The following is a 17,062-nucleotide window of genomic DNA, read 5'->3' on the forward strand; positions in this document are numbered from 1 at the left end:
CAATTCTTTAAGGTGGATTATAATTTTATTTTTAGTTATGGCAAATCGAACTGGCATTCACAAAAGCATCGACTAACCCGTGTGCTGCCTAGCGATCGTGTACAGTGACAGACGTGATACTCAGTCTACCACATCTGTCCGTGTGCCACACGCTTCCCAAGTAGGCAGGGTCCTCCAGCAACGTGTCGGAGAGTGGTTGGACGGGGCGGGTCACAGCTACAATACCCAGGTGTTAGGGTCTGAAGCCTGTCGGTTTGGGGGGGGTTGCATGGGGGGTACAGATGTTACGTGCTCCCCCACAGGGAAGCAATGGGGGGTGGTCAGGAGGGTCAGGCTTTCCCTGTGTGGCGTTGTCACAACTCCCAACCACCGGAGCGACATTAAAAGTAGCCTGGGAAGAGGTGTGATCCTGCCACTCTAGCCAGGGAACAAATCAACTCCTATCCCATGTCTGAGCAAGAATTAACTAAGGAGGCAAAATTAAAAATATATTTTTTTTAACTTTAATATATTGCTTGCAGTAGGATTGCAATATTAATTATACTTCTTAAACACCTTAAATAGCCAACCCCTCTCTGTAGCTGAGTCATGGTCTCCATATTGTTTTAGCACAGAATGCAGAATTCTTGTTACAGTGTAACTTTTAATGTTTCAGCATGTTAACAATTGAGTCACATCAGGAAACGTGTATCAGATGTTCAGTCTGTTGTCATATACAGGCAGATTTTTAAAAAGCGCACAGTGCCTGTCTATGTGATGACAGGGGCTCTAACTGTGGCACTCTGCAGTATTTGAAAACGATGGCTACAGTGCCTTTGCAGCTTTGGGCTGCAGTGATTCTCAGCCAATGCTCTCGATTCCCTGGAACCTATCCAGAAAAGACATTCATGTCCATCGGTCTCCCTCCCAGATCAATGTCATTAATATTGCAGCTGCGGATATTCATAGGCACTGCGTGCACCGGTGGCAAGGCACATCATAAATAGGGCTGGCAAGGCTGAGAGCTTCATCATTCAGTGCAGAGAGGGAGAGAGAGAGAGAGAGAGAGAGAGACTGGTCAAAGAGACAAGTGCAAAAAGAAAAGCAATTGGAGCTGGTGCTGAGGAGCTGCAGCAGCTTAGAGCGAGCTGAAGGGTGTTCTCCGCAGAAAGGGCTCGGACACTAGCAGTTCAATCCTGACACTATGGACGTTCTGAAGAAAGGTTTTTCATTTGCCAAGGAGGGAGTGGTGGCCGCAGCAGAGAAGACCAAGCAAGGCGTGCAAGATGCTGCAGAGAAAACAAAAGAAGGGGTTATGTACGTAGGTAAGGAAACAACAACCCCATGCAACTTAAACCTGGGAAATGTTACCGAGAAACCAGCATTTTATTTTCTGTTGTTGATTTTTTTTCTTAAGCAGGGGAGGGATTTTGTTTTGAAGGGCAGAGTATACATGAGGCGAGAACAGATTGAATCGGTTTGCATCTATCCTGAAGTACAGTGAAATAAATGTGGACAGTTACTGCATTACTTTGAAACAGCTCTGTCCCACCAATGTTAAAGAGAATAACGGAATATAGTGGGTGTCACTGGGATTTAGATTCAGTTTAGTGTCTGTTCCAGTCAAGATTTCTCAACGCTGATATTGGGAGGGCTTTTATCTCCTCTCTCGAATAAGTTTTGCAGAATATGAAACGTGTGTGTGTTTTTTTTCTCTCTGGGAGCTTCAGCCTTTTATTACCCCTCAGCCCGTACCCGCACCCTGTCCGAGCTCAGATGCCACAGGGCTGCTGTCCCTCATCTGCAATCCTCACATCAGATACCCTCAGGACAAGCTCCAGTAGGTTGTGCTCACTTGAATTAAATGGTCCAAAATCTCTCTCCTTGACTCGGGTTCTGTGTTCTGGTATCCCTAGCTCTTCTGTCTAGTTGTAAAGTCAGAAATGGTGCAGTGGCAATGCTGGGGGATGGTGGGTGGGGTGGGGTGAGGGAGGAGCTCTGGTGCAGGAGTGAATCCTGTGACAGTAATAAAAATCCATCTTCAGGAGCAGGAGTCACACAATTGGACAGATGGAGCGAGAGTGCTGCTGATTAAACATTTCAGGTTTTTATCCCCCTTGAAATCATTGCAGTGATTTATTTTGCTCGACAGAATCAGATTAAGCCGGAAGCAGAGATAAAAGAACTGCTTGTGGGAAGAACTCAGCAAAGGGCTGGAGTTACCGGGGAGGAGATGATTTGTTTTTATGTTTCATTGCACAGAATCCAAGAGCTTACACACAGCGGCACATCTCATTATACAGAGGGACCATAACACCGTAGGAAGAACAGGCTTGAATATTCAGTAATGAGAACTGTTCTTTGCAATTTAACATAAATGGGGTCGAGAATCTCAACCTGTAGAGTCCTGGCACGTTTCAATGCTATGAATCCAAGACCAGGAGGATGCTGAGGTTTATTCATTTCTAGAAACTGAAATATTCACAAATCTACAGTAAGAATGATGATTCATGACAGGGTTCTGGTTAAAGAGAGCACTGCCATGTATCAGCTTGGTGAGACAGTGTGCAAATGATCCAACACATTGCGGTGGGACACCAGCTTGTTAACTTGGTCGCACTTTGGACCCACACACAGGAGCTCCTTATCTCGGCCACACTATTAAAAGGAGGGGCAGGTGGGGACGGAGGAAACAGATGCTTCCCCACAGAGAGGGATTTGTCTCAGACCCCATCTCTCGTACCTTCGATGGAGCCAGCGCAGGAGTGCCTCTGGCAATGATGTAGAAGCAGGTCCTACACTCGCTCTCATGACTAGGAAAGAGAACCAAGAAAGGGAGGGAAGATGGGGGAGCTGTCAGCTTGTCGTGAATGAGGAGCAAAAAGCAATTAAGGTATTAAGGTTGAACCTTCGCTGTTGCTACCAGCGAGTGGGGGGCGGGGGGGGGGGTGGGGAGCATTCAGTACTGGCTCCACCATCAAAACTCCATCAAAGGAGGTTGTACAAATATTAACTCAAAAAATCCCTTGCAACAAGGAGAGTTACTGCTGACTCTCAGCCACCTCAAAACCCAGGGAGGAACCTGACACCAGGATCAAAGCAATCCGATTATTGCAAACACGCTGCACCTCATCAGTGTCTTCCTGTAGATCAAAGGAAAGCTGTCCATTATGCAGGACATTGGGGGATTCACAAGAGGCCAGAATTGGAGGAGCACAGAATTCTCGGAGGGGGGTAGGATTGGAGGAGGCTACAGAGATAAGGAGGGGCGAGGCCATGGAGGGTTTTAACACAAGGATTAGAATTTTAGAATCGAGGCGTTGGTGGACTGGGAGCTCAAGGAACTCCAGGTTCAATCTCTGGTCTGTGCTGAGTTTAGCCAGGGCAACAGTGGGAGCCCTGTAACTGGTGTCAATGCCCGTAGGTTAGGGAGGGGGGAAATATCAGCCAGGGTTCCTGCTCCAGATCACTATCCAGTAGCCCATGCTGAAAAGGGCTTGTGGGTAGACTGCTGACAAGGAGTCGATCAGGCTTGGCAGTGATACCCAGAGTGCTCGAGTTGCCTTCCAACACTCATTGTGTAGGCTTGTGCATGAAGAATGGCCACTTGAATGAGGGACCAGAGGGCTGCTCGCCACCCATGGAACCCCATTCAGCAGTGCGTTCAGGATAAGCAGGGGGATAGAACTGCAGCTGGCTCCTTGGATGAATCAATAGGTAAATGCACCACCCACCAGGTGTGGTACTGAGCCACACAGACCAGGAAGATCTCAAATCCCGGTCTTGCTCTGTGTTGAGTTACTTGGTTCCAGATCAGTCACTGATGGGGTAATTATATTTATATCCAGCATTCCTTGGCTGAATTGAGATTGAAACCCATGTTTTAACCCTTAGATTCCTGGCGATTCCAGAGAATAACCTGTGTCCTCTGGGCCAGTCAGTTTTGCAAGTTTACAGCTCGCACAGTGTGATACTAAGTCAAATACTAACATTACAGTAATAAAGCTGCTAAAATGTCAGAAGTAGTTTTAATACTTAACAATACCCTAAACGTTAAAAAAATGCTTAAAAACAATTTGAAATCCTTTGATTCTGCCCTGCCCATTACCCAGACTTCAATTTTACTCTTGCCCCCTAACTAATCCAAACTCATCGCTCTTTATTACATCCTATTACAATACTTAAAACTCTTTTTCTTACCTTCTGTCTTCTTCCCCTCTGCTGGCTTCCAGCATCCATTTTGGAGATGGGAGTAATTAAAAAGGAGAACTTTAATTGGCTAAAAATTGGTTCCCAACGCCAGCTTTTTAGCCAATCAAAAGCCAGAAGAGTTTAAATCATGGTCATGTTGAGGACGTCATGCATGTGCACTGTTAAAGCAGGAATGGGCCAGTGTCTTTGTTGGTGCCCCTCGGAGGAGGCTTGAACTTGCCACAGCTGAGGATTAAATGGGTATCGCCATGTGCCAGTCAAGCTGTTGGGCGTGACTCAGAACAGGAATTGAGTGTTAGTGTTCCAAGGTCCAAGGAACTGTGCCACCCAAGAAAAATCAAAGTAAATTGGGCAGTGGAAACGGGAGCAAAGGATGTTATCATTGAACCAGATCACAGTAAAAATGTCCAAAAGACCCACCCTCTTTATGAAAAGGTTTTCGAGCTGGTAGCAACCAGAGGAGTGTCCATATCTAACGCGCCCCAGAATCAATACATTTATCCATTGTGTAGAGTGTGACTCCGACCAGATCCCCATCTAGGGGTGGAATAATGACACTGCACCTTAGCTCCTCTGAATAAAAGCACCGCAAGTCTGGTACTGAGACATACAGACCAATAGAATTCCAGGTGTGACCCTAGATTTGTGCTGTCAGCCAGGGGAATAGTTTGGGTGCCTGGGTTACAGAGGAGAAAAATAAACCATTTCCTCTCTTGATAGAGGTCCACCCCGTATTTAAAAATGTATATGTGGACGACAGGCGAACACAGGATTGAGTTTGTATGTGAAGCTCTTCATAGTTGAATAGTGGCTGGTCCGCCGGTACCTCATCCAAGTGGCCACTCTTTCTTTATAGCCCGTGAGCTTCTCTAGACCAACTGTTCCACCCCATCAAAAGGCAGCACCTTCACCAGAGCATGGGGAGCAAATTGAGAGCGTTTCAACAAGTGTGATAACTTCTGTCTCTCCCTCGACAAGTTTCTGAAATTGCAGCATTGTAACTTCTACTTCTTTATTTCCCAAATAGGTACCAAAACAAAGGAAGGAGTTGTACAAAGTGTGAACACAGGTAATGGATAGCTCCTTAACAAGTGGCGATGACCGGCACAGCAATTCCCTCGGGACCCCCGACTCTGTTATTAAGATTTATTTCTTGTTTGGTTGGCAGTGGCTGAGAAGACCAAGGAGCAGGCCAACATGGTTGGAGGGGCGATGGTAGCCGGAGTCAACACAGTGGCCAACAAGACGGTGGAAGGAGCGGAGAACGTGGCAGCAGCCAGCGGAGTGGTGAAATTGGTGAGAACGAACATTGTGTGTATTGGAAATAGTATAGAGGTGTCTGTGCCCCGTATTCTGGGCATGCTTTCGATCTACCAGTTTGACCCTGGTTTCTTACTGCTTTATGTACTCTTTAATAAATAGCAAACTCTGAGCGGGACTTTTCAAAAAATTCATTCTCGGGATGCGGGCATCGCTGGCAAGGCTGGCATTGATTGCCCATCCCTAGTGACCCTGTGACAATGATGGTTGAGCCTTATTCTAGAACTGCTGCATAGCAGTTTTGATACAACTGAGTGGCTTGCTAGGCCACTCCAAAGGGCAGTTAAGAGTCAACCACGTTGGGCCTGGAATCACATAGAGGCCAGACCGGGTAAGGACGGCAGGTTTCCTTCCCTAAAGGACATTAGTGAACCACTTGGGTTTACGATGACAATCCCACAGCTTCATGGTCACTTTTTACTGGTCCCACTGTTTTATTTCCAGACATTTCTCAAATTCTCAAACTGCCGTGGTGAGATTTGGATTCACGTTCTTTAGATTACTAGTCCAGTGACACAACCACTAACACAACCGTACCCAAATAAACCAACTATGGCACAGTGGGCTGAAGCACCAATATATGGTACCACAACGTGAAGGATCCGCACCCCCCGCCCCACCCCGCAAACTCACTGAATTCCCAATCTCAGCCCTGTTGCTGTGGGACGGTATCAGTACAGAGACCGTGGAGGGAGGGGAGATAATAAGAACAAGAGAGCGTTGTGATTGGGCCATTGTATTGCAGCTTCCAGTTGGCGGAAGGTGGCTATTGGCGAAGAGCTTTCTTCCACATTAAAATGGGGGAAAAAAAGACAAGCAATCATTTTTGCTCCTGTTTTTGTACTTTGCATGGTCTAGATAAACAAAGCCCTGTCTCTCCACTGTAGCACCAGCCCTTAAATCTAACCCAGCGAGTAGCGACGAAAGACTCCTTGCTCTTGCTGCTGGTGAACTATCTCAATGTAGTTTCCAGTGATCAAAGGTCTGCAGCACAAAACTGTGCTTGGGTTCATGAAGATGGAAGGTGGGGGTCTCGGCTGGACAGGTTGAAAGATTCAACAGTGCGGAGAGCAAAAGTACTGTGGTGGGACTCCACAGGGAGCTCTGACTGCATATCATCAGAGCAATGTAAGAGGCACCCTGCCTAGCAACTCACCCATGTTATAAATGATCAGGGAGAACCCATGGGAGGTTTAATTAGTCTTGGGTGCCCGCTTTACAGCCCGCCCAATTGAAGTCAATGGAAACGAAACTCAGGCGGGGTATAAAACAGGCTACCAATTCTGTATCACCACTTCTGCACGATGGCCAAAGACCAATTTCACCCCCTCCACCCCCCCCCAAAGGTCTTTCTAAGCAGAGAGTAAATGTGTTTAATTCCTGCCGATTACCAGGCCAGGAAGGAACTCAAGGGTTTGGAGAGGGTACAGAAGAGAGTCACCAAGGTGATAGCAAAGATGAGAGACTTTAGCTATGAGGCGAGGCTGGAGAAACTAGCTAGGGCTAGAAATTCGGTGCATTTGCGCCTCTCGTTAACGCCCCGGCTAATGGGGCGCAAGCAACTTTTCGCCCAGGTGCGGCGCCGCTAACGACTCCAACTAAATTCAGCGGGAGTTTAGCGCCGGCGGTAACCGGTAGCGCCACGCTCCGCTGCACAGGCAATAATGGCGTCATCACCATGCCCAGCGCCCCGCTTTCGCCCCGCCTGCAAAATTGACCCGCGCCCCCTGAATGTGCGCTGGGCGATGACAGCGGCTGATTCAGGGGGCGGGAACGGAGCGGCAGGTGGCTTGCAGGGCGCTAACTAATGGGGAGGCGGCGGGCGGGGAAAAACAATCACCTGACATACTTGTCGCGGCCCGTTGCCTCTTTGAACGCGGTGTCCATACTGCAATCTGGCAGCCCGGCTTTCCTCTTGTGTGCCAGGCTGCTGGCACGGCTCCCCGCTCCCCGGTGGTCCAGGTAGGGTCCCGCAGAGTTGTGGGCTTGGGTCCTCCCCTTTAATGAGGGGAAGAGCCCTTCCATGCGGCAGCGCTACGTGGCCCAGTGCGCAGCGCTGCAGAACACACCGCCCTGATATTCGAGGTTAGCGCTCACAGACGGAAGTGGAGCCCTTAAATTAGCGCACGACCTCCCTCTTCGGGCGCTAAAACTGAAGTTAGCGATCGCCGGCGCTATTTTCCACCGGGCGCTAAAGTTAGCGCCCAGGTGAAGTTAGTTGACCCAAAATGATTGCTAACAAGTTTTTCCCCCCCCTAGACAGAGAAGGTTAAGAGGAGAACTGATAGCGGTAAATTGGTCAGTGAGTCAGTAACAAGATCAGCACCCAAAGAATGAAAGAAGCGATTAGGGCATTTTGTTTACACAGAGACCTGTTAGCACATAGAATGCCTGACCAGAAACAGGGACGAGGCAGAATCCATTATAACTATTAAAAGGGCAGTGGTTAAAAATTTTAAAAAATTTAAGTTACAAGTAAGTATGGGGAAAAGGAAGGGAAATGGGACTGGCAGAGGTGTAATGGGCCGAATGGCACACTCTTGGGCTGTATAATTCTATGACAACGCCATTTTGTCCCTTTGGTTGACCTTTCAGCTGATTTACTAAGTTCACAAATTTGGCACAAGACCAGGGGAGGTTCAGCCACCCTACCACTCCCAGTATTCAGAGTGCCTGTGGTTCAGGCGGTAGACTCCCACACTGGAGAGCTGATTCTCCAACCAATGGCTTCTTCCAGCACAGCACCCCCCCCCCCACCGGATCGGTGAATTCGCCCAATAGTCTTTTGTCAAAGTTTCTACTGGAGTTGTCGTCTGTCTGGATTCACACCAGACCGTCCGTTTGTGGAGTGAAACATTGAAGAGAAAACCAGACATAATCTTTCTTTATAAAATATAAAAGTCAATTTTCTTCCATTTATTTCTCCTTATTAAATGATGGGGGTATTAATTATCGGGGCTATTAATCTTTTTAGTAAATAAAATAAATGTCAGGGCTGACACCAGGATGGCAATCTCTCCATGCTTCCACCGTACCCCTGCCCAGTTCTGGAGCTGGCAAAGGCTGGTAGCTCCAGTTTCTCGTGAGGTGAGGTGGAGTTGCTGCCAAGCTCACTTGCCTCTGCCAGTTCTGGTCAATGAGTGGCGCAGTACGTACAGCAATAAGGGGGACAAGTCACCCACCCATTGCTAAGCCTGACTTCCATAGAAAAATAGGTTTAAGTTGGCAGGTACAGCACCTGAAGGTAGAGACAAAGGGAGGGCCAGGCTTTGATCCCTGGTTTGTGCTGAGTTATCTGATCTGTGCTGGGGTAGCAATTAGGTTGTTAGAATTGGAACATAGGAACAGGAGTAGGCCATTCAGCCCCTCTGGGCTAGGGTGGGAAAAAATCAGGCCAGGTTCCCACTCCTGCTGTCCAATGACCCACTGTTAAAAAGTGCCGGGCAAGGACAGAATTGTGCTTGGCTTTAATGCCTCTGTGGTGAATAATCTGCTGCCGTTCACTGTAAAGGTCCAGACATGAAGATTGACTTGAGGGCAGCTTCCACCTATGGAACTGTGCTTCAGGAGAGCTGATTACCTTTGGGGTTGTGTTGGATGGCGTTTGATCGGCAGGGAGCTCTTTAATCCATGGGGCATGAAACAAATAACCCAATCATAGAGTGCTCATTGCCCTGCTGAAAAGTGGCTGCTTAAAACAGACATAGGATCCATCTATTTACACACAAACTAATTATCATGCAATGTACCTCCCCTGTGTACTGCACACTGGCCGGCAAGACTTGATTGCCCACCATCCCAAGACATCCTGCAGCCTGACCTTACTCTGGGCCCAGGCCCTCTGACATCAGCAGTATTTACTGTTGCATTTAGTGGTTCACTGGCTAACTAACAAATTTTATTTTAGAGTTGGGAATATGTAAAAGTAATGACTATTTTAAAAGTACAGATGCTTCCTGCTTTGTATTTGTGTGTGTTTTTTTTAGATTTGTTTATGGGATGTGGGCGTCGCTGGCAAGGCCAGCATTTATTGCCCATCCCTAATAGCCCTTGTTGTGGAGGGAGGGGGAGGAGGGAGAAGAAGTGAGAGGACTGGTGCTGTTTAATTCAGCCAGTGTTTCTGATTCGGTTATGTGTCCATTCTCCTCGCCCTACCCCGGGAACATTCTCAGCTCGTCCAGTCTGCTGCATCCCCTCCAGATGTCCTTGACATCGCTCGCATGCTTTGCATTATTTAGCGTGCTACCATTCTATGGTGTGGCAGTTGGCAAAGTTTACTGCAATGCAGATGCGGAAGTCATGTGAGAGGAGTGCGCTGCCTCTCCCGTCCACGTGCATCCTCCTGTTAACCAGTTCTGTGTTCTTGCTGAAATAAGATCTGGTATTTAAAGGTTTTCAGGGAGCTGCCAGTGGCTGCCTGGGAAGTGAAATATGCTGCGTGATGTCTGCAGTCTGAACGAGTTAATCTGAGCAGAGGAGTAACTGACGTACTCAGTTCTTAAAATAGCTGAGATCGAGCTTGGCCACTTGGAACTGAGCTACAGAGCTTGGAGCAGCTGCTCTGGGCTGGGTTATGAATTTTCTATGGTCCCTCAGTCCCAAAATATCCCAAAATAGGTGGCTTATGGTGATACCAAGGCAAGCACAGTGCTATTGTGATAAACGTCATCACTGGAATTGTGGGCCAGAGTGGTGGGAAAGGTGTCAGTCCCCTTTCCACTGCTGAGCAGCCAGGAGGTGCTGCAATAATATGACCAACATTGGTCAGGGCCACCAGTCCTCTGCTTTCTCCCCACATCCTAAGAAATGATACTCTTGGGTGTCAGCCTTGGACCAGTGGGTAGCACTCTCCCCTCTGAGTCATGAAGGTTGTGGGTTTGAGCCCCACTCCAGTGACTTGAGCACAGAGATCTAGGCTGACACTCCCAGTGTAGTACTGAGGGAGTGCTGCTCTGTCGGAGGTGTCACCTTGCAGGTGAAACATTAAACAGAAGACCCTCTCAGATGGAGGTAAAAGACCCCATGACACTTTTCGAGGAAGAGCAGGAGAGTTCTCCCCGGTATCCTGGACAATATTTATCCTTCAACCGAGATTATCTGGTCATTACTGATTGTGGGAGTTTGCTGTGCGCAATTTTGGTTGCCGTGTTTCCATTACAACACCACACTTCAAAAGTACTTCATTGGCTGTAAAGTGCTTTGGGACATCCTGGGGTCGTGAACGGCGCTGTAGAAATACAAGTCTTTCTTTCTTGAAGGATGAAAAGGTGTGCAATCCAGCCAGCATTTCAACCCAGGAGCTTCTGTCCCTGAGTCGGAGACTTAACTGGCTGAGGCACCTGGCCAGTGAATGGTGGGAGTTCGAAGGGAGGGGTACCACCTTAACCACAGCAACAACTTGCATTTACACAGCACCTAATAAAATAGTAAAACGTCCCAAGGTACTTCGCAGGGGCCCACCTGAAACGGGTACATTTACTCAAACGTTACCTCAGTGATGACAGACTGAGAAGCTCTGAGTGAAACGTGCTCTCCCCTTTGAGCTTAAACTCGGAGTTGGTTTTCTTTCTGTTTTGCAACATTGGCCCAGAATTTGCGGAAGTGGGGAGTTTTACGGTGAGCGCATCAGTTGGATTTTTTCACCTCACCCTTCAGCTCCATTTATTGTTGCGCCGCAAATTGCTGGAAGCGCGAGCCGATAACGGGTGCGGTGAAGCATGGGACCAACAGTCTATCTCGCTAACCAATGAGATTTAAGGAGAGAGAAAGAGACAGAGGAACAACAGAGAAGGAAATAGCGTGAATTGGAGTCAAATTAGATACAGAAAGAGAAATAAAGAGAGAAAGAAAGATGGAATTAAGAGAGAGAGAGAAAAGAGAGAGAAAGGAAAAGTGAGAAAAAAAATTAAATGTTAAAAACCTCTAGGAACAATTTACTACCTGCAGAAATGAGACTCCACACTTTCTGGGCCGGAGAGGTTGAGTGTCACTGCAGGAACATTAATCTCATCACTAAAAGAGTCCTTACGTCATTAAATGCCAGCCCTAACTTTCTGTAGCGAGTACAGTTCGTATTTAGGGTGCAAATTCAGCAATTTCTTGAAACTCACAGGGAGGTTGACGGCGATCTCCCGTTTTTGCGAGGCAAATGGTCAAGTAATTTGTGGCGATTCGCAACTCATGTCGTATCTCTCCCTCACCACAAATCGCTGGGGGTTTTACACACTGATAATGCCGTGCGCATTAAACTCAATGTTGTTTTCCCAGCAAATTCTGCGCTAATGTGTGGAGCTTCATTCAGCCACTAAATGGCCAACAGGGGTTTTAAAAATAGTGCAAGAGTAAAGAAGCCAGGATAAATTTGTACAAGGCAATGGTTAGGCTACAGTTAGAGGGCTTTGTGCACTTTTCCATTCCTCCATTATAGAAAAAGAGCATCAGCGTTACAAAGAGCGTACAGCATAGAGCCACCAGGATGATGCCAGGGATTGGAAACTATAGTTATGAGGAGAGATTTGAGAGGCTGTTTCCCCTGGCTGGAGAGTCTAGAACTAGGGGGCATAGTCTCAGATTAAGGGGTCGGCCATTTAGGACTGAGATGAGGAGGAATTTCTTCACTCAGAGGGTGGTGAATCTTTGGAATCCTCTACCCCAAAGGGCTATGGATGCTTAGTCGATGAGTATATTCAAGACTGAGATCGATAGATTTTTGGGCACTAAAGGACTCAAAGGATATGGAGATAGGGCGGGAAAGTGGAGATGATATAGACGTTCAGCTATGATCTTATTAAATGGCGGAGCAGGCTCAAGGGGCCATATAGCCTACTCCTGCTCCTATTTCTTATGTTTTTATACTGGGACCATTTCCACAAGCAGAGTAGGCTAAGAGGAGATTAAATTATGAAGGATTTTGATAGAATGAATGGGGGAAATGATTTCTCTGGTTGGGGAGACAGTGACAAGGGATCAGCAATTTCATGTTGTCACTAAGAGTGAGGAGGAACGTTAGAAGACATTTATTTACAGAGTGTTGTTGAAGCTTGGAATGCTTTGCTATAGGGAGTGATTGAGGCAGAGACCATTGCGCCTTTTAAGAGCAAATTGGATAAATATTTGAAGCAGTGGAACACTCAGGGAGAGAGAGAGACAAGAACTGGCATTCATTTTGAAATGTTCTAGCAAAGAGCCAGTACAGACACATTGGACCAAACAGATGCCACTTTGTATAGAATTCTGGCAGAACCCCGTTGTACCCTCCCTGGGAGTCAATCATTGTTTCCTAATGTCATATTATTTGGTCATTTTTTGTACAAGCCAGACTGAGAGATATTAATGTTAGGGAACGGGCCAATTTCCCACTCAAACCAGTGTCTATTCTGTGCTAACAATGTTGCTTAACCCCAACCAGAGAAGATCAATCCCCATTGTGCCAAAAGGCACATCTCTCCGTGACCATTCTCGGTGAGATTACTAATTGTGGGTTCATGCCCTGTAGGAACTGGGTTAAGAATACACAACGCCAACAACAACAACAACTTGTATTTGTATAGCGCCTTTAACATAGTAAAACATCCCAAGGCGCTTCATAGGAGTATTATAAGACAAAAAATTTGACACCAACCCACATAAGGAGAAATTAAGGCAGGTGACCAAAAGCTTGGTCAAAGAGGTAGGTTTTAAGGAGCATCTTAAAGGAGGAAAGAGAGGTAGCGAGGCGGAGAGGTTTAGGCAGGGAATTCCAGAGCTTAGGGCCTCGGCAACAGAAGACACGGCCACCAATGGTTGAGCGATTATAATCAGGGATGCTCAAGAGGGCAGAATTAGAGGAGCACAGTTATCTCGGGGGGTTGTGGGGCTGAAGGAGATTGCAGAGATAGGGAGGGGCGAGGCCATGGAGAGATTTGAAAACAAGGATGAGAATTTTGAAATGGTGGTGGTGCTTAACCAGGAGCCAATGTAGGTCAGCGAGCACAGGGAAGATGGACGAACGGGACTTGGTGGGAGTTAGGACACAAGCTCATTTTATGTAAAGAGTGAAGAGAAAACTTGCATTTCTACACTGTCTTATAGCATCTCTTAGTACGACCCAAAGAGACTCGCATTCAATATGTTATTTTGAAGTGCAGTTACCATTGCTTGCAGCAATTGTGGCAACCACTTTTCATATGGCAAGATCCCACAAACACTAATGAGATGTTAATCGATTTTTGGTGGTTTTGGTTGAAGGAAGAATGCTGGTAGGATCCTTACACCCAGCAAAGAGAAGATGCTTTGAAACCGATTCAAACCCAGTACCAGGGGCGAAAGAGCAATTTACAAATCCCCTGTACCACCCAGTCCCTCTCCAGATATACACTGACACCGATACATCCCACTCTCACGAGCCCTTATCTATTGTAAAGCCAGTGAAACATGTACTGTCTGATTTAATGTTACAGGTGATTCATGTGTTGCTCCTACAGGATATTGTTATGAAATTAGAAGCCTTGACCTTGCTAGTCTTTCTATGGCTTTATAATGTGCATAGCTTTCAGGATTCAATCATATTGGGAAGGTCCCTGGTGAGAGCTTGCTAAGGTACCTTCTCTCCCTGTAAACGGGGCTGACAATAACTTTTGTGACTGTGTTTTGCTAGGATGCTTTTGGTAGAGAAATTCCTGCTGAGGGAGAACAGACCTTAGAGGAGCCACTGGTGCAAGCTACAGAGGCCACTGAAGAGGTAGAGTGTGCTCTGCGAAGAAGACTTTGAATCACCCTTTTCTTCCCATCCCTTTTTCAGTCCCTAAACATTCCATTTTCCTTTCGGTGCCTCCAGCATCCAACTCTTTATACTTTGCAGCCCAACCTTTCCTCCTTTGACTTGTGAACCATTTCCTTTCTTAGCTTATTGATAGATTCATACAGTATGGTGCTGTCAATTATCTATGTAGAAATGGTAGCTATTGCATGTTGAGGTATCAAGGTGATAGCTTATTAGAAGCTTTAGGTGGTGACATAATCCATGAGAATGAAACTGGAACAGTTACTCAACATTATCAAAGCCCAAAAGGCACTACACTTCTCAGACTAATTTCACCAATTGGTTTTTTTCTGTAATACAGTCAGGGCATTGCAGGAGTTAATGTACATGCAGCCCTAATTTGAAATAAAATAATGATGGTGAATTGCTATTGCCTATTGACTTTCTAAACAGCATGATGCAACCTTCATGCAACAATGCTCCCACGATGAAGTCCAACTTTCCAACCATTCATTTACGTAAATGGCAATCTGTCCGGGCTGCGTAATGGCACAGCAGAGAATATAATTTTCCGAGTGGTGCCCTGCTAGCTGGAGAATGATGAGTGCTGGGGATAGTCCCAACTTCCCCAGTGAAGGAGAATACAATTCCTGGCCTGCCCTTATTTGGCTAATCATGAGCAGAAGCTGATGAACTGAACTGGATGCAAACATTTGCTCTGGATTTCCTTGAGATTGTCCATTTGGCTTGGCTGCCAGTTAACATCTGGTAGCGTGGCATATTTCCCCACATCAATGCTGCCTTGTGATCAGCTGATGGTAGATGTGGCTCACGGGACCATGTCCATTCCTGTCCCCTGCAGAGATTGGATCTATCAGTTGATAGTCGAACATCACCACTAGGTTTTGGTTGTCCTTTAGTTTGGGTCAAGCTTTATTCCCACCTGGATCAAGGAAGCAGCATAACGATCATTTTTAAGAGGATGAAATAATATTAAGGTAGAATGGAAAGAAGATTAGAAAATGCAAATAAGAGTATAATAGCGATATTCACAGAAATTCACAGAATTCACAGAAACCCCACAGTGCAGATAGAGGCCATTTCGGCCCATCGAGCCTGCACCGATATAGTTTTTCTTATTGTTGCCTTTCATCCACTTATGGAGAGGGACAAGTATTCAACTGCATCTCTGGAAAATTATCTTTCTGTCTTTTAATTCTTTGTTTAGTTTTCTGTTATATATCTTTTCCATCATAACCTCTCTTTCTTTCCACCAACTGTTAATTTTATCTTTGACCTTATCATGAACTCTTGCCTTTCAAGTTTCTGTTGCAAGTCTCATTGCCGTGGGAATATTTTTTCATTGTTTGACTCAAAGCCAGCCTTTCCTTTCCCCCAAGGTTCCTCTACAGTTCTCTATTTCCTTTTCTGTTTTTCTATCTCTGCCCCATGGGTTTATCATTACAACACATTTGAACCACTAAATGGACACCTCAGTTGCAATATTGAAGTGTGAAGGTGCCTGCTGGATGAGAGCACAAGAATTACGTTATCATTCCACTTTGTGTGGTATTGCTGGTAATGGGGTGTTCTTGGTCTATTCCTGTTGTCAGTGAGTGTTGCGCTTATACGGCTTATCACTGGAGAACATGATTTTAAACCTCATACAAACTCATCGCCAATGGTTTACTGAGACCCTCAAGATTATGGACTTGTAGGCCCATGTCATGGGCAGACTCTTTCAGTTTGTTGTCAGTAGCTCTCTATGCGCTGAACTGCCAAGGAATGAAGATCATTGGAGAAATCACCTTGAGCGTTTCAGACTTGCTACCGGTTCACACTCCAATATATTGCAACATTAAGGGTGCCCATCCACAAGGTGATCTATTCTAACGAGTTTTTTTCCCCCTCCTTACAGACTGCAAAATGAGGAGCTATCGATTTCTCAGAAGATTCTGGGTGCACTTCCCCTCTCCCCTAAACTTTCACACCAGTGTTGCCATAAAGAATCGAGGAGCGCAGGTGTCAAGACCTTAATAGCTAACGATAAAGAAGGGAAGCTGCCCAAAGCCCTTTCACTTCCAGTCACCTCATTACTCTCATTCTGTGTCCCCCGACCCCGCCTCGGTGGCCAACGTAACAGAGTCCCTTAAATAACAGACTGATCATTTCATCACATTCTTCTTGTAGCCATCTGTCTCTCATCTTCGTAACTGTGCCCCTGTGTCCTTAGTCTGCTTTTAGTCACCTGATTACACTGACGGTTGCAGCTTGTGATGGTGCAGTGCATGCTGTCCAATGGCTTTGTGTGTTGGCATTTAACTGTTCTGAGCACTTGCAGATTTTATAATAAATATCAGAATTAAAATAAACTTTAATAGAGTACTGTATCATCTCTTTACAGTTATTGATCTTTTCATTATTCTATTGATGTAAGATTTCCACTGTTTGAGGCTCACAATTTATCAATCAGTCAAACTTGCTAAAATCCTTTTTATTTTGTCAACTTTTGTGCTCTTTGCTTCAGCGGTGATGAATGGAAGGTTATTTTCCTCCTCTGTTGGCCCCCAGGTCAGATATAGCACAGAACATATCCTTCTATACCTTCAAATATTCACAGGTCAGGTACAACACAGACTGAGGTCCCTTACACAGTGCCAACCATGTTCTTTAACTCCAACTTTGGAAAGTGCCCCGACTGAACCAATGGGGTACTTGTTTTTTTATGTGGTACAAAGGCTAAGTAGAGGTTACCTATTTAACCCAGAGATTGAAGGCAGCAGCTAAGGTCACAGCGTGATACAGAAACTG

General features: G+C 46.1%; 1 protein-coding gene across 1 annotated transcript; it reads left to right on the forward strand.

Moving 5' to 3' along the window:
- Positions 1 to 960: 960 nt before the first annotated feature.
- On the forward strand, positions 961 to 16,641 carry sncga (synuclein, gamma a). Its single transcript, XM_085970269.1, has 5 exons — positions 961 to 1,304; positions 5,219 to 5,260; positions 5,360 to 5,487; positions 14,147 to 14,230; positions 16,170 to 16,641. The coding sequence occupies exons 1-5, from the start codon at positions 1,184 to 1,186 to the stop codon at positions 16,179 to 16,181; spliced, it is 387 nt and encodes a 128-aa protein (XP_085826395.1). The 5' UTR covers positions 961 to 1,183; the 3' UTR covers positions 16,182 to 16,641.
- The last annotated feature ends 421 nt before the right edge of the window (positions 16,642 to 17,062 follow it).

Source organism: Somniosus microcephalus, chromosome 29 (assembly GCF_052327205.1).
Source record: "Somniosus microcephalus isolate GS21.2 chromosome 29, FLI_Smic_1.0, whole genome shotgun sequence".
NCBI classification, from domain to species: Eukaryota; Metazoa; Chordata; class Chondrichthyes; order Squaliformes; family Somniosidae; genus Somniosus; species Somniosus microcephalus.